The 23,681-nt window shown below is 39.2% G+C and overlaps 1 protein-coding gene and 1 pseudogene across 6 annotated transcripts in view; both read right to left on the reverse strand.

Annotated features, from left to right (window-relative positions):
- Window positions 1-23,681, reverse strand: part of si:ch211-1e14.1 (UPF0606 protein KIAA1549) — a 35,445-nt gene that overhangs the window by 11,699 nt on the left and 65 nt on the right. For 4 of the 6 annotated variants that reach the window (XM_026365928.2, XM_026365930.2, XM_026365927.2 and 1 more), the window contains exons 1-10: window positions 22,403-23,661; window positions 9,692-11,734; window positions 9,472-9,560; window positions 8,753-8,912; window positions 8,524-8,654; window positions 7,124-7,316; window positions 6,955-7,014; window positions 6,718-6,863; window positions 3,552-3,729; window positions 2,821-3,005 (exon numbers count right to left, since the gene is read on the reverse strand). In XM_026365928.2, coding sequence (XP_026221713.1) covers window positions 2,821-3,005; window positions 3,552-3,729; window positions 6,718-6,863; window positions 6,955-7,014; window positions 7,124-7,316; window positions 8,524-8,654; window positions 8,753-8,912; window positions 9,472-9,560; window positions 9,692-11,734; window positions 22,403-22,529 — 3,312 coding nt within the window. In that variant the 5' untranslated portion in view covers window positions 22,530-23,661. Of the gene's footprint in view, window positions 1-2,820; window positions 3,006-3,551; window positions 3,730-6,717; window positions 6,864-6,954; window positions 7,015-7,123; window positions 7,317-8,523; window positions 8,655-8,752; window positions 8,913-9,471; window positions 9,561-9,691; window positions 11,735-22,402; window positions 23,662-23,681 lie in introns of those variants that run through there. The other 2 variants (XM_026365925.2, XM_026365926.2) reach the window with 2 other exon arrangements.
- Window positions 18,191-18,301, reverse strand: LOC113166518 (annotated as a pseudogene).

Genomic DNA, 23,681 nt, shown 5'->3' on the forward strand with positions numbered 1-23,681 from the left:
ATGAAACCTGTTTCAGAGCACTCTAGACCTCAGACTGTCATCCCAGTCTGAGGTCCTTTCAATCTTTCAACAGGACAAAGACCCTAAGAACACAGCCAAGATAAAAAAGAAGTGGCTACGGGACAACTCTGTGAATGTCCTTGAGTGGCCCAGCCAGAGTCCAGACTTGAACCCTATTAAACATCTCTAGTGAAATCTGAAAATGGCTGTGCACCGATGCTCACCGTCCAGGTCCAGTCTGATGGAGCTTTACAGGTAGTGCAAAAAGATGTGCCAAGCTTGTAGCATCATACTCAAAAAGACTGTAATTGGTGCTAGAGGTGCTTCAACAAAGTACTGAGCAAAGGCTGTGAATACTTATGTAGATGTGAGTATTTTGGTTTTTATTTTTAATAAATTTGCAAAGATTCCAAACAAACTTCTTTCACATTGACATTATGGGGTATTTGATGTATAATTGTGAGGAAAATAATCAACTTAATCCATTTTGGAATAAGACTGTAACATAAAATGTGCAAACAGTTAAGTGCTGAGAAGACTTTCTGGCTGTACTGTAGATAGAATGACAAATTTTGAGTTAGGCTGAATAACTGATGATCAGATGTCTAGGGGGGAGACAGAGACAGACATTAATGAATAAAGAGAAAGACTGAGCACACACAGAAACACTGAGCTGCTTGACCTCTATTGAGGTGGTGGGGGATGGAAGCACTGAGACTGAGTGTAAAGCCCTCGGGACTTTGCAACAGTGATGGGGTAAACGCCTGCAAGTGTGGTATGTGCGCTCACAAAACAAAAAGTGACACCACACGTTCCAGTTAATACTCTGATTCTATCTTGTATGCACATTTTCTCCCCAGTTTCTCCAAGCAAACTGTGCCTTAGAGGTTTGTTGGTATAAAACTGCTAATCCAGGGTGATGCTTGTCACTATGAAACTGCTAATCCAAAGAGAGATGTGTGTGTGTGTGTGTGTGTGTGTGAGTACGGTTCTCCATGCTAATAAACAAGGCCAGCCACTGAAAGGGAGGGCATTCAAAACGCTGCAGCTGAAATACAGAAGCTGTCTCATTATACTGGACACTGAGACTCAATGAAAGCAAACACACATTATACTGATATTGGCCACACAGTATACCTAACAATTACCACTTAGCCTGGTCTAATCGCAAAGTGGGGACTCACTCACAACAAACAGTTGATACATAAAGTAATACATCTACAAACCAACACCAATACACATCCACAATTAACATACAGTCTCCTATACATACAATATGGATTTTTAGTGTCTAGTCATCATAACTGGAGTAAGCAGCACGTCCACGACTGCAAACAAGCACTATTCTCTATGGCTACTGCACAATATACCTCCTCTTTGGCTCTTCTCCCTTTAGTAGTCCTTAAGACTTTCATTTTCTCTTCTTTCTTCAACCCCCCTGTTTTCTTCAGCGGTGCTTTGCTCTCCAGTCTTTTTTGCTCTCCTGTGGTAATTCTTTCCTTTGTGGTTTTCTGCTTTTTTTTATCTCTGTCCTCATCTTCTTCCTCCTCCTCCTCCTCTTCATCTTCCTCTTCGTCTTCTTCCTCCTCCTCTTCTTCTTCTTCTTCCTCCTCCTCCTCACTGCTCATATTATGTTTGCTCTTTGAAAGAGCTACTGGTTTCTAAGCAGAAGCAATGGTGGATAGCATACAATAAATATGATGCGGTTTTGTCTGTATCTGACACGTCCCAAAACTCAAAAGCTGGACTATTAACTACTTATTACAGTGTTTATTATTATATATTTATTCATGACCTATATAACATTTAAAATCTATGTTTCCTCTACATCTTCTACCAGCCAACATACACTGCTCTATACCTTCCCCTTTTTAATCTCCTCCTCCTCTTCTTCTTCTTCATACTCCTCCTCTTCATCATCAAACTCCCCCTCCTCTTCCTCACTAAACTCAATATCTTTTTTAGTTGGAGGGACTGTCTGATGAAATGATGTTCTCGATTCTCTGAATGATGTAGCAGACTGAGAGAAGAGAATTGGTGTAAAGTGACAGATGAAGATGTGTTACATGATTGTGCACATTAGAGTTATTACATTATCCAAATATAGGGATTAGTTCACCACTCAGCTCCACCAAAAACACAAATGGAGGAGAATGAAAGGCAGACACTGCTGAAAATATCAATCAGTAACGCTCAAGTAGGCTGCTTGTAATTCACTATTTAAAAATTATACTATAAGGTTGGATTGGTATTTCTTTGTCAGTGAAAGTTTAGTATATGATGACAGGATAACTGGCACTTGAATGTGAAGCTGTTAATTGAACAGCTGTTAGTTGACATGGAAGAAAGGCGCATGTGCTTTAAAGTAAGAGAGAAGACAGAAAACAGCCAAACAGCATTATTCCTACTTCACATTAAGGCAGAAATCATGGGTAGGCTTTTCAAATGTCACAAACTGAAAACAAAAACAAAACAAAGAACTGTCTTTGTCAGCAATATTATTAAAAATAATATTTAAGCATTCAAAAAAAGTTTTCATAAAATCAAAGCAGTTTTGGTTCCTTTTCAGTCTACTGACATCATCATGACTACTAATCCAGATCTAATCCAAATTTCTACTAGAATCATTAAATTTTCACTAATCTAATCAAAGTCCAGCATCTGTGCAGTGCTAGAGAAGATTCATGGCAATGACAGATGCAATTAATTATGGCTGTCCAGATACCTTACACTTTGTGATGTTACCATGGTGACATTTAATATAATGAAATGATAATATAAGAGTCTTTTTCGGAAACTACAGCTCTGACTGGACTCTACCTTCTGCCTTTGCTGAATGGATGTCATGGCGTCTGGCTGGAACTCCAGCTTGTCTGTCCGACACAGTTTCCAGTAAAGGATGGAGATGATGACGATGACCACCAGGAGGGGAATTGCCACCCCAATGATGATCCACATGTTGGTATTCTGGGTGTCAGGGGGCGAGGACGTCACCTTCTCTACAGCTTTAAACAGAGAGAATGAAAGTGACAGTTAACACCTTACAAATGGTAAACATGCCATATTGTTCAAGTGTTGGCCCATATCTCACTGCTAATCTTTAACACAGACCTTCATTAGTCCTAATTAACGCTCATTGCATCCGCTGGGAAAGTACGTCGTAAGACAGAAAACTGTCAGCAGAGCCAGAACTCCCTTGAGGGACTCTCATTAGGCCTTCATCCCATGTTTAGGTTCTTAATGAGGAAGAATGTAGTGCGGTACAATGTGTACAACAGGAAGTAATTAGCTCAGTAGATAGCTTCCACCCTACTTTGTCGTTCTCCAAGGTACAATTTGGTTCTACTCAGTTAAAACTGACTAGACCTTAAAAAAATTAAAACTGTGCAACTCATATAACAGAAATCCAATAGTCGCAGAGCTACAAAATATTGACACCTGTAACAACATTACAAAAATAAATACATAAATGCATTATGTCTACTCCATACCACCACCAGTCCTACATCATTTAGCTGTTTTTCAGTTATCTACTATGCATGAGTACTCACGTTGTGCTAAAATGCCCTGGATGCGATATCCCAAGACAATGGCAGCTCTTTGAACGTCCAGGCTGTTGAGTAGGTTGGCTGTCTGGACTGCGGGAACCCTTTTACCACTAGGACCCTCCACAAAATACACAACTTCCAAAGGGTTGTCCGCACCAGGCAGCCGGGATGCACTTACAACCTTGGAGTCGAAACAAAAAAGGAGAGTTCGATTTAACACTTACCTTTAACACACCAAATATTTGTGTAAAATAATGTGTTATATGAGTAAGTGAGTTTATAAAAGGTTTGAGTCAGTAAGTGACAGAGAGCGGTTCAAATGCCTACAGACACATGAAAATGTTTTTACAGGCAGTCATCGGAGAAACCTAAATCTATCTATAAATTCAGTTATCCAAATCCTGAACTGTTCCAACTGAACTGTGCATATTGCTTTAAGTTATAAAAGAGAAAGAAATCTGTTTCCCATTTAGGAAGTTCAAATCTGGCAAACAGTAAGGATATGAAAGATTTAGACTGCATCCAAGGATTCTTCAGTTTGAATCCAGCTTGTTTAGCCATGTGGTTTGGGGCATTAGTGTGATGGAATAATAAGAAAACGTTTCTTGTTAAACAGAACACATTGCCTTGTGTATAGGAAAGATGCCAGGGCCTGATCATTGGTTGTTATTCAATTACACAGAACAATCAACAACATGATGACTACTACAAGATGTCTTCTTTTAAACTGTTTGCAGACATCACTGTGTCGTATATAATTTTTTTCGAAAACAAAACATGCAGGTGTAGAAAGCTGCTGTAAAAGCTGAAGGACATTCGGTATTATCATCCTTCCTTTTATGTTTTGCTCAGGAATCTTAGTTTACAAATGTTACTGTTTTGTAAAGTTTAGTAAATATATTATTAGAGGTTTTGAAATATCTGACCGCTATTCTTTTTGTTTCCATTCTATTCGAGTGACCTGCAGACTAATGCGAGTCTCAATTTAAGTTGAAAATGAAAATTAGTTGGGCAACATGTTTTAATTTTGACATTCCTATTGGTTATCACAATCCACAAATGTTTCCTTAAAGCAACATTTGTGTTTAATAAATGATGCTCAGGCAACTGGAAAAGAAAGGCTTCCAAAAATGAACATGGGCTCCATGGAAGATAAAGTACTACACTCCCAACATTAAAAATGTAATATCTGTTGAAGGACCTAATGAATGTCACAGTTTCAATAATACATTTTACTTCTTAATGGACAGTGTGGTACCTAATTTTCTATGGAATCCTGTAGCATTAATATCGTCTTTTTTGTTATCACAGAAACTAAGGTTAAGGCACTACAGGTAGCTTTCTGCTGTCCTTAGTTGCTATATGCTATTTTAACGCTATTATAAAATCTACACACAGAATTCCTCGATTCTCACTCTGATATGTCCCATTTCTTTAAATAGCTGAGCACATATTCAGTTCATGTGTAAGCTGTACAGTACTTTTATTTATGCTAGTTTTTTTGTCTTTTATTTTTTGTAGAAAAAAAAAACACCTGCTTCCATAATAGCACATTACTTATAGCACATATAAACTTATATATTGCAATTATGTTATTCATTGCTTATGTATTTCTTTGCATTGTCTAATACTGCATGTGTCTGTGTGTGTGCAGTCTCCCTCTGGATGCCCTAAGGCACTGCACAGTCTGCTGTCTGCATTACTGGAAAGAGTAAAGTGCGGGTTATGCTTGGCCTGACACAGAAAAACGGCTGGGCAGGCTCCCTCATCCAGGGTCTAATCTAGTTCATGCATGGTTATTAGAGTGGAAAGACGGCCGATTGAATGCGCGTGTAAGAGCACAACCACGATCCAACCTCCTCTTTTATCTATCTAGGCAGACTCATAAGGTATTCTCATAGGTGACAGATTAGAGCATCTGTTTGTGTTTACAGTGTGTATATGTGTGTGTGTGTGTGTGTGTGTGTGTGTGTGTGTGTGTTCAAGAGAGCAGCACAAAGGATTCTTCTAAAGTTCAGTCTGAGTCACTGAGCTCTTATTACATCCAACAGACCCTCAAAAATGAGGGACATAAAAGAATCCACACTAGGCGTCTTAAGTGACAGGATCCTATCAAAGTAGGAAGGAACACACACACATAATGAGGCTTCTATCTATAACACAGTGTCTGTGAAAATATAATTTTGTAATGTGGAGAGGATTAAGCCTAAGATTAGAGCTCCAATCTTAGCACAGAAACAAACAGCAAAGGTTCACCACAGCTTTAGTCCTCTGCTTTCCTAAATGGGTTTTACCGAGACAACGATGTGGGAGGCAGAAAGGTCAGAAACAGTGAGGCTGCTACTCAGCCAAAGATGATATTTATCGCACTGACAGCCTCCTTGTTTAAATACCACCATATGCACTCAGACTTCGTGTGGCTGGATCAAATATGCATCTCTCGTCCCTTTTATCCAAGTGTTCTGTTCTTTCTGTTCATCTGATTTCGGAAACTTTGACATAGCCCTGTCTGTATCTCTCTCGCTCTCCATAAGGCCTACCCTCTCAACAACAGACACACACTCTTAATCATCCCAACTGCAGGATGCAGACAGAATCTGAGGAACTATTAATAATTTATCTGCTCTTAGCAGTTCTTTGACTCACAGAAACCATCAAGCAACAGGATTGGAGAAATGAGGAAGAGGAGAAAGTACAAGGACTCATGAGGTTCTGGTGTTTGAGTGGCTTGCCCCTGGGCTGAATGGGATGCTGTTGCCATGGAGACAGAGCCTTATCCTTTCCCCTTAGAGATGAGTTGAGCAGGTGCGGAGCAAACCCACAAAAGCTAGAGCCTGATTAGTAAAGCAGTAAGGCTTTCAGTGGCTACAAACACTGCAACACTCAAATAATGAGCCCTCAGTACTCAGACAAGGTGGTTAGAGAGAGCTTGCATTAGGGAATAATGATTTAAATGGTACAAGGAAGGAAGATTTTTCAAGATTTAGTGAGTAATCCTTTAACAAACTTCCAGTTGTAGAGGTTTTGGTATAAAATGAACAAGAAACTGAACAAATAAGTGTATTGTATCCTGTAAAATATTCTCAGAGAAACATTTAAGAGACAGTAAAACAACAAAAACACTTATACTAAGTACTAAGTCTTAAAATCCTAATTAAGGAGACAGTACCTGAACACTGCTGTTGCCTATGGTGGTGGCTCTCTTAACACGTCTGGCTAATCCCATAGCCTCCCCGAGCAACATGGCCACCCGGCGCTCCATGTTGGCTTGGAAGGTCCTTTCACCCACCTTCTGGTCAAACACCCCCAGGAGCACTACAGAATGAAATAGAAATAAGATGTGGTGCAAAAACAAGCACACTTAGACTGTAGAAGTAGAAACTAAAAAATAAAAAAACCACCATACCTGTCCTAACCCATGAGGAGCGAAGCAACTGGCTGGTGTTCAACTCTGGATAATGGAAAGCTGTTATAAAAAGAGGATGTAGTTTAACTAGAGTTGTGTTTAACATGTAGATGACGCATGAATCCATTTTCTAAACTACTGTATAGAGAAACAACCCTATGGGACTCACGCTCGGCAATCTGCAGTACAGGAAAGCCCATGTAATAACTAAATTCCACCATGGTGAGCTTCATCAGAGCATTGCTGACCTCTGACCCCATCAGATAACCAGCAGAGCCATTCACAGTGAAGGTGATGTCAACTGGCTGCCTGACTAGTCGTTGCGCCTCATACTTTGGAGCAGCCATTGTGATGTTCACAATCTGAAAGAAAATTTTGTCATTCAGTGGATAGATGATTACACAATATACAAAATGTACAAAACATTTTCCATTCTGCTGTTGATGTAGCTTCCATGAAACCGTGTTTGTGTATTAAAGAGTAAAGTTCCAAGTCTGTAAATCATTGGCTTCAGTGATTGGAAAGTGGAACACAAAATTGGGCAGTCTGTCCCAGGGCACAGTTTGCAAGTTGTCCAAAAAACATTTCCATTTGCAGCATATAATTCTACATTTATTCCAGCTAAAATACTATAATACACGCATCAGTGTAATAGGATTACACAAAGCTCTACTGAAGCCAAATAACCACATAGCCTAATAAGCTCTTTATTAACAAACAGTAAGCTTCTTTAATACTCAACAACTAGAGCATGAACTCCTTCAAGTACACGTATCCAAGCATCCCGAGGTTACTTGATATTGCCTGAACCACTGCATATGGTCATCACCTCTGCATAGTGACTAACTGAGACTGTGGCACCAGATGGCTAACAGGGTCCTCGTATTTTTAATAGAAAGTTGCAGAAGAATACGTTTCTTTTGTGTAGAGACAGCTGAGGTGCTCTGGGCGTCTTATCGGGATGGGATCTTACAGTATGAGCTAGAGAAAATGGATGGGGAAATTGTTTTCTGGGTTATTAAGCTTACCATGATGATATCTCTACTCAGACATAATAAATTATAGAAAATAGATGGATGCATAGAGTGAGCATGACTCTGATTCTGTCAAACCAAACTAGTAATTTTGATCTTTTAGTGATGGTGATTTTATTAAACTAGCTTTCTTTTACTCCCTTGCAACCATTCATTTGCTGAAATCTCAAACTCTAAAAAATAGTGATTAAACATAGCAGCTCCTGTTTGCAAAGCAATATCCCAATCAAAGTCACTGCTACACTGCAGCAATAACAGATATCCATTAGTGAAATGCCTGGAGGCGGTCTGGGGTCAGCTCAGTCAGAAATTGGTCTTCTGCTTGCTGGTAATATAAATAGCTTAGCTGGAAAAAAACAACTCTTACCATTTCTGAAAAAAAAAGCTAATTCAGTATGTTTAGATAAAGCTTTAGCTTCTGCTGAATGTACATTGACAAGCTTTGATGCATGGTATTATTCAGAGCTACACTGGAATGTGCTGTAAGGTCAACATTACAACTGAAATGCAAACAGGCCTTCCTGATCCCACTCACTTGCACTGTGAAGTTAGTTGACTCCTGTGAACGCCGGCAGACTTCCGCAAAGGCCATAGTCAAACCTTTCTCAATGCTCTCACTGAAGTTGCAGAACCGGATATCTATGTTACTGGGAACAAACTGTAGGACTACACAAAGTGAAGACAAAAAGATTAAAAACAAAAAACTTAAGTCAATTAAAAACAACTGAAATGTTAAAAAGCCAACTCAATGGAAGGTAATTTACCTGTGTGGACTTGATATTTGCTATCTGGCAATGTCCAATTTGGTGACACAGACATGAAGCGCCGCCGAGACCTTTGGAGAGCGTTGATTACAGATATGGCTGTGTATACAATTGGACCAGACACTGCCCGGAAGACAAACTTTGGTGGAGGCTCTACAACCTATCCAGACAAAGATAAAATAAAATAAAATGAAAATTACAAAACAAATCACACATTACAGTTGTGCAGTGAAGGGTGTTAATTAAGCAGCTTTTAAGCAGTTTTTGAAACTGTGCGTTTCCTGTGGTTTGTGTACAATCACAAACAAAGGAAAAATACTCTGGAAGTGGTCTGGCCTTCATGGTTGATGTGCAACACTGTAATATATACACACTCTCACATATAGTGAATACTAGGGGTGTGATGATTCTCCAAATCCATGACTTGATTTACACATTGAAACGGCAGCTGATAGACGTAAGCTGGACATAATGTTACTTTCTTAGCATAAAGTGAAGGCACAGTGATGATTCCTCAGAAATTAATAAAAAATATCATATATATGTCATATTAACATATCATATATATTCACTCTAGAATCACTAGGTGTTTTTTTACAGAATGTCTTTTACACTGTAAACTATTGCCATAAAGGCTATTAAGATATTCAAGGTAATCTTGCACACTATAATCTGGCAAGTAATACGATATCTTTACTGCAACACACAAATAAATGTACCTGTAGCTCCACTGACTTGTTGAATTCCGCTTTCAGTATGTCTCTGATTTGCGATTTGGCATATCCAACAGTGGCCCCAGAAGGAAAGTCTTCAGAAGAAAGCAAAAGATTGTGGTTATAGTCTGACTCCATAATAAAAACAATTACAGTTTACATCACAATTTCTGTACATCATGAGCAATTTTATAAAATATACTGCAAAAAAGGATGTCAAAATTACCAATTTTTATTAAATAGGCAGGACTGTCAAGGCTGCAGAGGTATTGTCTTGGTGTAGCTGTGGTCATTGCACTCATGGTAGAAATGATGTTGACACTAGTTGAGGCTTCAGTGGTGGCAGTGACTCTAATTGTTGCTTGATGAGAAGTAGTGATGGCAGTTGTAGTAGTGGGTACAGCGGGGACTGTATTAGCTTCACTGTTCTTTGGGATCAAGGTCATTGTGGCTGGGTTGTCAGTTTCATCATGAGTCACCCCCTGATCACCCAAAACAACTGGGGGGCCCAAAGTGACATTAGCTGTGGCTTCAGTAGAAACTAAAGTGATATTCAGTGATAGTTCAGTTATAAAAGTAGAGTCTTGGGGAGTTGATTCTGTCGTACCAGCAACTGTATTTGAAGAAGGGTCAGTGGGAAAAGGGGAGAAGGTTATGGTTTCAGTAAAGACAGGAGTGGTGTGTAGAAATGACTCCGTAACAAACCAATGAACATCTGTCAGAGAGGAGGAAGACATTATATCATCTGGCAGCAAAGGTGTGGCATGGGGTAGCATGGCCTCTGTTAATACAGTACTGTCCAGACCAGCAGTTACACTAGGTCCAGACCAATCTATGGTAGAAACCTGACCACCCCACATGGAAGAAGAAGGATCAAATAGGATGCTTGGGATAATTGAAGGATCCAAAAAAGGATCAGAGGCATTAACTAACTGAGGACTCTCCTTTGTGGTTGCTACTGTGGTTGATTCATCACCAGGCTCAGATCCTGAAAGATCACTAGAGAACTCTTCCTCAATCATTTTAGTATCATTGGTGAAGCTGCTAGTGGGTGTGATGTCTGTAGTATCAATGGACACCAGTGTAACGTTCGCCCTGTGTTCAGCTCCACTCTCTGAACTGTTGTTCTCTTTGTTCAACTGAATGGTGTAATACTCCAAGCTGTTCATGTCAGGTAAGAGAACATCTGTTGGTTGTATAGTGAATGTATCAGACCAATCTATGTCTGAGGCTTCAACTGTTTCACTGCTAACTGTGGGTGTAGGCTCCAGTGTATAGTGAATCGTAGAGGAAAAAGAGGAAGGATGGATGGACATATGTGGAACAGCGGTGATGTATGTTGTCATGAGGGTGGAGGAAGCTGAAAAATAACCAGGATGTAAGGACGTAGGGGATATGCCCACTCGGGAAGGGAAGGATGTGTCATAGCTTTCTGTATAGTCCTCCAGATCATACGAGTCAGAGAGCACCTTGCTGACCAAAGAGTAGTCGTCTCCATCTGCATTTAAAAATGACATTGTTTCCAAGTAGTCCCCAGATCCCCAGTCCAGTTCCATGGTGTTAGTGGGGTAGAAGTCTTCTGGAGAGACGTTAGTCGGTTCAGATGAATGTGAAGTAGGGTGGGGAGCTATAAAAGGCACATTATAGTCAGGGGCCAAAATCTCATTTGAGTTGGGTAAAATGCTTATGTCGTGTGCTGGTTTGTTCTCCTGAAATGGGGAGCTGCCGGGGCTCAGCTGGTTCACATCCAGGATTTTACTATAGGGTTCATCTGCCAGAGGGTCAGTGACAGCCACTTTAGGGGGCTCAAGAGGCTGAGCAGGCTGTGAAGTTGTGATTGTCACTATTTGCTCTGATGCACCATCCAGCTGAGAACTAAGACCGAGCTGAGGTGTTGTTGACCTCACAGACTCAGAGAGGCTTGATGATACTATGGATATATTTGACTGAGACTGCAGCTGCGATTTTGTAGGAGCTGGAGCGAAAGCGGGAAGCTGGATGGCAGAATTTGTCTGGGTCACCATCCAGTCTAAGGAAAGTTTAGCCGATTCCTCAAGTTTTGAACTAGACCCCGATGCAGGCTCAGAGGGTAATATGGACGGCGCAGCATGATGAAAAAGCATGACGTCATCAGTCCTAACTTCATGATTTGGTTCAGGAAAGGCAGTGTAATGTGAGGCAGGTAAGGCAGATGGTGATGACCCTGTTGAACTTGGAACACCTCCAGGAAATCCCACAGGGTGGTGGGTGGAGTCCAACAGAGGGTCATCTGCATTAGAATAAAAAAAAAAAAAAATGCTTCAGTTTAGTCCTAAATAAACAAAGATTTCATGACTAATATTTTGAATAAACCAAACTAAACAGCAGTAATTAGAACTGTTCTAAAAAATAGGCTACTTCTATTGAAACATCTATTAATACCTAATCTGTATTTTTTCACTTATCAATGTAAGGACCACAGCTCCATTATTAGCTAAAGTGTGTTTTGAATACCTGAGCTTTAGTTTATTCCGAAGAAAGATGTGACTTTACACACAACATCAAAACCCTTAAGGGTGACATTAGACCAGTCAACAATATTGCAATGGCAAATGCATAATACATTTTCAACTTAATTTGAGTGTCACAGGTCTGTCTCTTAATATTGCAAAGTATACTGTAGTGTACCACACACAATTTCATTTTGGAATCGCCTGATCGTAAACTTCCCTACAGTTTAAGACTGGTGGAGGAGCTAAAGGGAAAGGCACAGGAAAATTCTTACATAACACATGATAATATACCTTACTGGTTCCAGTTACTTATGCCTTTCTGTAATTTTGCATCTTTATATATTTATTTGTATTTCACTAATTTTACATAGGAATAATATTGAAAGCCAAAACAGATCTTCCATGGTTAAGGGAGATGGGTTAAGCTTCCTACTCACATTAAAAGGTTAAAACTATAAATAATGCATAGGGTCTACAAGAATAAACAACAGTAGTTCCTTTAAATAAGGTGAATGCAGACACTATGTCTTGAATTTGCCCTTGAAAGTGGGATCTGAAGAGAGCAAGAGTCTAAAGGCACCAAATGTTTCCATTGCCAGAAGCAGGGCACCAACGGTCTCTACATAGTGACTCAGCAGCAGCTGCAGATGTTATGGCTCTTTGTAGTTTACAGAACCTCTGCAGAATCATACACACTTGAAAACAGCAGCAGAATCAGCTGAGGGAGAAGACTATTTTTAACACAGCACACAACAGATCACTAATAAAAAACATCAAAAAAGAGAATAAACTACTGAAGCATCATCTTCAATTTAGAGCATTGCTTCACTCATGCAGACTGCTTATGGTTTGGCCTAGGAGAAAACTCCCAACTTAATTATAACCTACACTGGTACCTTAATTGAGTCAACATGCTATATCATAACATCCACAGTTCTTAAAAAAGGACCTGAACAGTAAAAGCTCTTAACAGTGGCTAGTCTGTTCTGCACGTTCTCCAAACTGCCACACAACACCTTGTGTGTTGTGCCAAATGTTTGAACCCCGAGAGAAGTGCCACACAGCTGGGCAGATGCACATGCATGCTCTACACACACAAAATAATTTGCTTGACCAATTACCAGAAGGAAGATTGAAATGAAAGGACTAGCATCATGTCGTTTCCTGTTATATAAAGGCAGTGTATTTATGCCCTTATTTCTCAGTTTCGCAAGGCAGTTATAAATAACCACAACAACAGTGCATGGATGGGAGATGCCACAGCATCTGGAGTGCTATGCTCTGTCAATCTATATTTTATCTGCAGACATATAAAAGATGAACACAACACAGGCTGTGTAGAAGACCAGGCTCGTCAAAAAAAAAAAAAAAAAAGGCTGATGTAGAGGTCACACTGCTGTACATGACCCCAAAACTTCACCTCATCTCAGAATACCCTGCTAGTGACAAACTAATTCATTTATAGTCATATTTAGGACAAATAAACACGCATGAATGGATGACAAAACATCCAGCTGATTAATACTAATGCTGTTATTGACAGGTGACTGATGACTGTACTGATACAGATGATACAGAATCTTTGTTGTACTTATTTTTGTGAGGTCACAATAATGGTATCAGAAAAAACGGAAACAAAAGTAAATGATTGTGCTTAGTCAAAGATCTGGTGGGTTATTCTTAATAATTAAGTGAGCATGGTCTTTACACTTGAAGACTAATCTAAGGTAATGGCAGTCAGGGCTCATTGCAACAGACAGCGGCCAGGCACAGAGCAAGTGAGGCCCGTATGAATTGGGGCTGACATTACAGGAGGCAAAAAAAGACAAAGACTATGAAGGCTAAGCAGCACTGCCACCTGTCCCTTGAAACATGAGTGTGTCATGCTCGGCTGCTCAGTCATTGTTGCGCCTGTTCATGAGATTAAGCAACTAAGCAGTGAGACCCATGCGGAGAGACACTTTCAAATATCAAGACACCTACTCTTCCAGTCAGTCATTTTCACAACTAACCCTCATTTCACTGGCAATAAAAACTACAAACCACTACAATAGTCGTTTAAAATATTAACAATATCTATACCGTATTTCAGATCAATCAGCGGTTATAGCTTTTCTTTCTGACTGCAAACTTTTGACCGTGTGTGTATTTTTTATATATAGATTCTGTTGTCTGATTGATAATATATGGCACAGTCTAATTTCTCTGACAATGCTGAAGAATTAATGTTGCAGGATCTTAATTTATTCATCACATAAAAAATTCCAGGCTAATGAGATTCCATTTGTGTTCATCAGTCACTGATGTATCTAATGAATAGCTGCCTTGTACATGCACAGAACTACATTTTTCACAAGTTAGCGAGTCCTGCAAATAATTTATTATGGTCCTTGAACTATATATGACTTTAAAACAGCTAGTTATTGCATTCCACAAATTAGTCACTCAGATAAGTGGAGGTATTAGGTAAAATACCTTTGCCTTTCTGTTGTAAATGTAATAAATTCCTGCTTCTAACATTTACAGTTCCCATCCTGTGGCGTGTTTTGTGTGTTGTTTCCATTTCTATGGCTGCACTCTTGGATCACGGCCAGCTATTAGTTAAAAAGGATTCCGAAAAGAGAGATTATTACTCCTGGCGGTTGATCTGATGTTCTTTTATAAAACCCCGACTATGGAATAAAAAGAGATGGAACAGCGTAGACAGACAGTGCTGCTGGCAGACACAACTTCAGGCATCTGAAATAACACTAACCCATTTAGCCTGGATGGATATGGGCAAATCTTATAAAATCATTTCAGATGTCCACTTACTTAAACATGTTTTGAATATCTCTACAGAGGCTCAGCAGTTCCTCTTTTGTGAATAAATTATCTATTACACATGAAATTGAGACCATAGAAGAACCTTTTTTATTTGAGTCTGGTGTTCCTATCAGAAGCACATTTTTGTTTTGCTTAATTTTGTTTATACTTAAATTTGCAAAATGCTAATAGCTTTTACCTTGAAAGTAGGAAAAATGTATTGTGCAGCCTCCTATCCCTTTATATAAAACTCCACAAACGTCTTTATTTCTATGTTTATTAAATCAGCCAAATCACATTACTTGTAAAGGTACATAGTATGTAAAGGATTTACATGAACATGGCACAAGACAGTATCAACTGAAGTGCATGTTTATGTACACACTATGTATGATTTTACAATTACTATTACTATTATTGATTGTTAAAAATATTTTATTACATTTTTCTTACTTAATTTTTAGTGTTTGTAGATGATAAAATGTGTTGTTTCCTATTTTGGAATAATTTTAAAAGGCTGATCAATTGCTTTTTTGATGAGGTTCTGATGACTTGATTTGACCTACTCCTTGTTCCCAGAAGGACCCAATTTCTAATATATTTTTGTACAGTATAATTTTGGTGTTTTGAGTGAGAAGATCTAATATAAAACAAATGAGAATAAGCAACGAAACTTCTCTTTTGTGCCTATAATGGTGGCATAAATAAAGCCTTCAACAATGAATGCAAACAGATTAAAATCCTACAGTAAGTAAGTAAGTAAGTGAGATGAAATGTGATTTTGGCTTTACTGTACTCGTATGACTACTGATCCAAGGCTGAAATAGAGTTAGCCTGATAATGGCTCACTGCAGACAGCACTTTGCTGATGTCTGGAATTGAATATTAGAAAATACTATCTCTTGACCTCCTTTATTCAGCCAGACAAGGGAACAATGCAACAGTCTAAACTGAACTGGTATCCTTAACACAGTGAATATTTGGGCATGTGGGAGTTGACAGACAAAACAATTGTGTTGGCAGTGCTTGCAGCATTTGCACATGATGAAAACAACAACAAATGTGTTTCTGTGGCTGAGTGAAATCCTAATATGATTGGTTTGGTTAAAGAACGAGTATGTTCATTTTTTATTGGAAAAGAAAAAGCTAAAGGCAAATGGTCTCCGTGCAAACAAATTACACATAAACAGAGGAAGATCCCACAATGATGAGGTCCACCTAAATTGATGCAGTAACATTTTTGGGCCACTTTATAAGAACCATCTTACTTTCAATTATCAGGATAAGGTTACTATAGCAGGCAAATGTTAGGTATTAGCCAAGCAACTGTGACACAACACAACTGTGTCCTTGTATCAAACAGAATATTTCACACAAGCACACATACTGTATATTCATAAGTGTGTCATGAAACCTGAGATACCAATTACTGAGCTCTCTAATGATATCATTTCCTATGTTTGCCAGACTCAGGGAAAAAAAAAGTAATTTAATGGTTGTGTAACTTGAAAACAGAACAGAGAGAAGAAAGAGTCTTTTGGTATTAATGCTAGCTAACTACAACCCCACACATGGTTCTGTTTTTAGCTGAGCCCCTTGCGTGACTGGCTCTTTTCAGTTGGCAGGAGTAGCGTATGCTCAATGCAGTCAAACAATCAAGATATGGCTGTGCTGACATTTGGTTTATTGGGAGGCTTTTAAGATGGGAAAGATTCCATTGTTTTTATCAGTAGAGTAAAATTAAATCAAGCTCTGTTGCAAAGCTCAAGCTGCCCCCCCCCACAGAAAAAACATCATTAGGGGTATGTTTATTATAAACCTACACCAGTTGCATGTACTTGTTGTATTTAGTCTACACCAAACTGTTAAAGATGAAAAAACAGGAGTAAGGAACAAAGCCATAAATAATGTTGATTTGGACCCAAATATTGCTCATGATCTAACAGGTCAATAATGGAAAATGACAACAAAAAGTTTTATAGTTGGTTGAGGTCATGCCTGCACTTCATCAAATATTCATGTGACCAGTGTTTTGATTTCCTGAGGGAGTACTTTTTTCAGATAAGAGAAAAGGGGCTGCAAGAAAGAGGTAAGAAAAGCAATTAGAGTTAAAAGTAGCTACAAGGAAAACTGACTTTCTTAAACATTTTTAGTGACTCATAAGGAATATGTAGCATGTCAGGCTACTGTAAAACAAACACATAAAGTCACTATGGTCCATGATTCATGGCTATGATAGTGTGATCGATTTCAAAGAGCAGATTACAATGGTGCAAATCCACTAGGCCGTTCTTACAGAAAAGCCTTTGCACCAAAACTACAATGTACACAGAGACAACCATACATTCATATATATATGTACATACACAAACACACACACACAAAATGAGGGAACACTCCATCACTAAAGACAGTCATGACTTTCTCTGAAAGACAGGAAAGCAAAGACTTGTAACCGGAGAGGCCCAGAGGATTGTGTCACTCAGCACCCTCCTCTACTCTGTCCAATCCTCCCAACACACTCTCCTCGGGCTCTAAGTCCAGGAAGAACAAACACCGTCTACTCGGTTAAGTCAGGCTGCTGGAAGGAAGCTGTTTTCTAATCAGTGTAAAAGTCAGTATTTGAGCAGAAAAGAGAAATGTCTGTCTGTCAGGGTAAATACTTTTGTAGTGTAGTTGTGGGGATGTTGAGAGGTCCAAAACAAAATGATTTTGACTAGAGTGACTGAAAACAGGCTGGGCTGAACTGCACCATCTGCTCTGATAAATATATAAATAATCAGCTGCAGTTCATCAGAGCACATAGTGATTTGGGCTCAGCACAATATGGCCTCAATGTTGCCTTCTGTCAAATCATGAACTTTGCATTGCACATTTCAAGCTCCAAACACTGACAGGCTGTCAGGCTGCACAAAAAACTGTAAGCACAGTGGGGGAACTCTATTTGTAATAGGCTTGTGTACCAGCAACTTCTGCCAAGGAACTGTTACTAGTCAGATCACAGTCTGAGAAACAGCAGACTTCTCATTTTACAGTAGTGATTATAGACACAAGTGCAATCATTTCAACAAGAATGACATGAACTTTTCTGACAAATTTAGATGCTTTGGGAAGCGAGCCACCACCACTGAGGTTTGTAGACAATTGCAGACTGCCGTACCAACTGAGCCACAGTTGCCCCACAGTAGGCTGAAGAATTTCTAAAGTCTTTGAAATCACTTTGTTACCCTTTTCAACTTTATGCAAATCAACAATTCTTGAGTGTTTTTTGTCACAGTAGCTCTAATCCACACCTCCAAACTAATTTAATAGGACTCCAGCACTGTGAGGTTTTTTTTGTTTGCTCAGAATTTTGTGTTATTGTTTTAGAACAATTATATTTCTTAATACTCTCAAATGAGATAAAGATCAGACCACATTTTATGACAGAAAATTCCAAAAAAATTATTATTTTTTGCCACTGAATGTTGTCCCCCTGTCAAGACATATCAGATATTAAACTGATAAGAACAGGTATTACATTTGATCTCAGAAGCGATCTATCTATGCCTGGATAAAAAAAGAAAACAACCAGAAGAACTGAAAAACTCATTACTTTTAACACTACTTTTTCTTCAATAACACTGTTGTTCTAAAGAACCCTAATGTTATGTTTGGCCACTTATAGGATGCTGAAACTGTAGTGGAAAAATTACCTTGGTGAAAAAAGGGCACACAAAATCACTAACAGATGTACATTCATAGGCTCCCACTATGTAGCAACCTAATAGTTTGATCCAGGTAATTGCAGACAAGTGGAACAAATTATGAAAATGACACTTGAGTCATTATGAGAATGGCAAACTTTGTAGTAACTTTGATATGTGTATGTAATATTAAAAAAAAAGATTATAGCAGACAGTGATTGTTAAGTGGAAGTGGAAGAATAATAATAAAAATGTGTCAGTTTGCTGTCATTGATCCGCCCTTGAAGAGCAGACTAGCCTCCACTGCTCTCCACTGAGCCAAATAATGCTGGGACAGGCCAGTCAGTAGACAGACACTGCCTGCTTTCCAATAGACGTTTCTAGATATGCTGCAGACCTGGTGAGTGCAAAAGTACCCGGTGTTTGGCTTTTGATAGGTTCTACCCATTGATCTGCAATTGGCTTCCAGCTCTAATGAATAATGAATGGCCATATTGTCATCCCACACAGATCAGATTTCACATGGCAATGGGCAGCACTGGTAATCAGCCAGGACTTTGCTGGCCCGCAGCTCGCTGTTGAACTTGCCAGTCACCATGGTGCAGAAAGAGAGGCTGTTCAGGAAAAATTACAAAGGGCACTTTTAGATACATACAGTTTATAATTATGTCCTGCTTATTTGTATAGCTTTTTTATTCTAGATCTGATGTATAGATGTAGAGTTATGGAAGACCAAGAGAAGCAGTGAAGTAGGATTATTACAGTATGCGGAGGAGGAAAAATTATATGTTAGACTCTATGCTCTATTTTACCTAGAAACTATAATGTGTACTTTTTTGAGTGTGGAAAAGCAGAGCTGTGTGACTGGAAATTTCACTGCTGAAGTGTAATGTGTGTACAGTTTGTTTTGCTTCACTGACTAATCAGAGTATTACAGTCTTTTGCAACAGGCAGGGGGAGTTACGTCTAATAAGCAACAATGTTTGTTACTAGCTTAACTAACTTTTGAGTTAGTCTAAGGATAATGTCCCACTTCTTGTCAATGCTTACCTTGAAAGTGTGGGCTACATGTTTACAGCTATGTAAGGCCATATTAGAACGTGATTTATTGACAGAAAACACCTAAAATATAATACGGTAGCAAGAAAAAGTATGTGAACCTGGAATTTCATGGTTTTCTGCATTAATTTATCATAAAATCTGATCTGATCTTCATCTAAGTCAAGAGTATTAAAAGAATTCAGACCTTTCATGTCTGTATTGAGAACAGCCATAAAAACCTCATAGTGCAAGTGGAAAAACTATGTTAACCTTTAGAATAATGACCTCAAAAAAAGCTAAGAGGAGACAGTTGCTAGCATACCTGGAGTCTTGTTAAGAAAATTTGTTTGGGGGGGTGGACTAGAGATACTTTGACTGACAACAAACAAAAACTAAAACTTTTTGAATTTGCTCTGTACAAGAAGAATGTGCTTGTGTGAGTCACGCCTCGCCAAAAGGAACTTTCCGAAGACGAAAATTCTACGATCAATAATAGTTGATTTACATAAAGCTGGAAAAGGTTCACCAGTCTACACTTTGGAACTGTGGCTACTCTACCAAGAAGTGGGTGGCCAGTAAAATGACCCCAAGAGCACAACAAACACTCATCAATGAAGTAAAGAAACAACCCAAAGAGACAGATAAAGTTTTAAAGGCTTCACTGGAGCTAACATCTGTGGTCTGTGGCGGAAACATCATGATTTGGGCCTGCTTTGCTGTATCAGGGTAAGATGAATTCCTAACTGTATGAAAAAAATATTCAGGATAATGTGAGAATGTCTGTACGTAAGCTGGAAATCTTTAGAAGTTGGGTGATGCAACAGGACACTTTATAAGTTCATTAAAGGACTGCACTTTGCTCCAACACTTGACAGACTGTACCATTAACATTTTTCAAGGAAAGTGCTACTTGTTAGACCAGACTGAGAGATAGCACAGTTCTGTGTGGACACAGGCAGAATCACAGGCGAAGTTAAAAAAAAAAAAAAAACAAGAGCATATCTGAAGGTACAACATCAATGATGGAGTGAATCTGACACTGACGTTGTTGTCACAATCAGTGACAACACTTAACTACTTGTTTTCTACTGTTTTTTTACACTAGTGAAACATTTAGTATCCATTAGTGACAAAGACTGTTACATAGTTTTTCTGAGAAGTTATTAAAAGTTTTTAGGCACAATTAAAAGAGCATTTATTTTTGCCTTTTTAGCTAGTCCAACAACAGTGTAGTGTAGTCTTCAGGTACGTTGAGGTCTATGATCTGCACTTTACCAAATTTACACAACTGACATATGTAAGACTTTACAAACAACAGACTCTTATCGTACAGTGTTGTAATTATCATACTAAATATATAAACAAGTACTTGATATTCCCCGATCTTCTCGTTACGCAGTATTAATGTTCACGCTTTAGGGAATAAAACTGAACGGCATGCTACTGTATAAAGTCTGTCCAAACTTTGAATGATGCATTTAATTTAAATTCTTCCACAGAAGAACTGTGTATGGGACGCTCCTAAAACTGCTGCATTGAGCTTAGTGTGGTCATCATGCCACTACTGTCTGAGCAATCAGCATGTTATCACCCAGTATAGCCTGCCCAGGGTGTTCTGCATTTAGGAAAACCATCTTAGCATTAGGACTAAAGGAGAAAAAAAAATCCAAACTTATGCAACTGTTTACAGTATGGCTCAATAGTATAAAAGTGTGAATAGAGGTGTTATCATATGAGCTTAAGATTTACTCCTTCCTGATTTCCGGCACAAGCCTTTCACCCTAGCATTTACGACATAATCTTATTACCACGTAATATCATGAGTTTTCGGACGCTCTTAGAGCGGTTTTCTTTCCACTGGGCAATGTGTAGGGGGAGGGGTGCTGGTGGGATCATGTCACTCTTTATAAATGTAAGCCTGGGGAAAACATCAAGTGGGTGGATTTAGGTCCTTTCTCTTTCTCTAATTACAGAAAATTGGTTTAACTCCACGGCCTGTGAGCCACTTCACCTCTTGTGAAAATCCCAAATCCAACATATGTGTCCTCACTGAATGAATATCATAGCTACAAGGTCATGCAGCTACCCTCACTCTGTCCACATGAATTAAGTCATATCAGTTCAGACTTTCTGTATTAAACCAAACACACCACTAAAATAAAGGCAAAACAAACAGAGGTGCACTATATTGGCATCTATCGTGCAATTTCTTTTTAATAAGGGAATGACACATTTTAAGTTGAAGAGTTGCTGAAAGGTTGCTGATTGCGAACCCCAACTACAATAATCCCAACCTGCTCTGAGGCCCACAAACAAAATGGCAGTTTTATCCTAGATGTGGGACAAGTATTTTCCCTGCAATCTTACACCAGACTAGCTCTATATCAAATTAACAGATGCAGGCTTCTGATTTCTCTCTAAAATAATCCTCAGGACAAGAGAAGACAACCGTGATCAGAAACTAATCCACGAAGACAAAGATCTTGATTATATCAACGCTGAATCTTGGATGCCACATTCAACTGCACAGACACACTCAATAGGTTTAGACATTCACATTTACTCTAAACTCACTACATTTAATGCAGCAGTTCTGTTAAATTAAGCGCCATGTCTGAGTGGACATTGAAAATGCTGAGCTGTATTACAGTATGTGAACCTTGCTGTTATACAAATATCACATTAAAGAGTATGATTTTTTAGTATTACTAAGGTGTAAATGATCTTCATGTAAATGAGAGGTTGCATTTTCAAGCGCACTTGAAACTTGATTTCTATTGCTTGCCAGTTTTCATTCATAGCTAACTGAATGTCGTACAAGATACTAATGTGTGTTGTTTACGTAACACAAGGTTTAAATTAGTGGATCATGTTGTGTGAGTCAGCAAAAGGTGTTCCCTTATGTTCCCTTACCTGTAACAGGTGAGTCAGCCACGATCACTGTCACCAGTATTGTCATCCCAAGAAACAAAGCACCCTGGCCGTGCATAAGAGCCTTGAGCATCACCACCAAACCCACAGCGGAGACTAAACCTGCCATAATACGATGTAGGCAAGGTCAAGGCATTTCATCCGGCTGAGAAGAGAAAATTCATGCTGAAGAAGAAGACACTCGAGGTTTGGGTTATTGTGCGTTGTCCGGTTTGGTCTCCTTTAGTTTAAGGCTCCTCCTTCCATAACATGTGCTCAAAGAGAAGAAGGTCTGCTGAAAACAAAAGAGCAACAGTCAAAACAAAGCAACCACATTAACCATTGCTGCTTACCTCAGCATCACTCCCGTAAAGAGCCATTAAACAGAAAACAACCTCTGACATGTGATGCACACATATGCACAGATTCTATATACATTATTTAAAAAGCACACAATAATGGTAATGACTAATAACTGTGATGACAGAAAGGCTCATTGGATCAAGGGTTACATGTAGAAAAGATGCATATCTCCAAAAAGAAGTACAATCACAATTTTAAAACACCTTTTTGGATTGGATAATAAAATCTGGGGGGGTGCACGCAGGTGTGTCCCATGTTAAAAGCACAGTGAAAGACACTTTTCATGCACATGGCCAGCCGGGCTATAATAAAGCAGTCAGATCAATAGAAATGAGGCGTTATTATCCCATCACAGAAAATAAGCAACCTAACTAACTCCACTATGGCAGATGAACGTGTAACGTGGTGAATAAGGCAATCGAGGACGGCACATAGAGCCACCACACACTTCTTTCATGTAGCTGGTGTCATCGTGGTCCATTACAGCCCCCCTGTCCTAGCTAACGCTACATGCTGCCCCGTTATTTTAACCGTCATGTGGCTCTGCCAGGGCCAGACACATTAGCTCACATCCCTCCTTGGACTGACGAGGTGAAATGCTAAAAGCAGGGCAGCTAAAGCCAGTTAGAAACGTCCCAAAGCTAGCTCTAAGTGCACAGGCAACACGATGTTTGTCCTCCTTTCCCCTTCCCTGTCAGCCACCTCGCAGCTGCGCAAGAGACTTACCAACCAACAAAAAAAAAAAAAAAAAAGGGAGCTCCAACTCTGTTAATTCCTTTGTCTGGTTTACGGGGAAAAGCTCCTCGGTTCACACAAAACGCCGTGCGAGGCTTTCGTCGCTAGCTTTCATCTGGAGCTGTTATCTGAAGCAGTCGCGCCGAGCAGCAGCTGCTGGCCGCTTTTTCATCTCACTCTCTTT

Source organism: Anabas testudineus, chromosome 6 (assembly GCF_900324465.2).
Source record: "Anabas testudineus chromosome 6, fAnaTes1.2, whole genome shotgun sequence".
In the NCBI taxonomy this organism is placed as follows: Eukaryota; Metazoa; Chordata; class Actinopteri; order Anabantiformes; family Anabantidae; genus Anabas; species Anabas testudineus.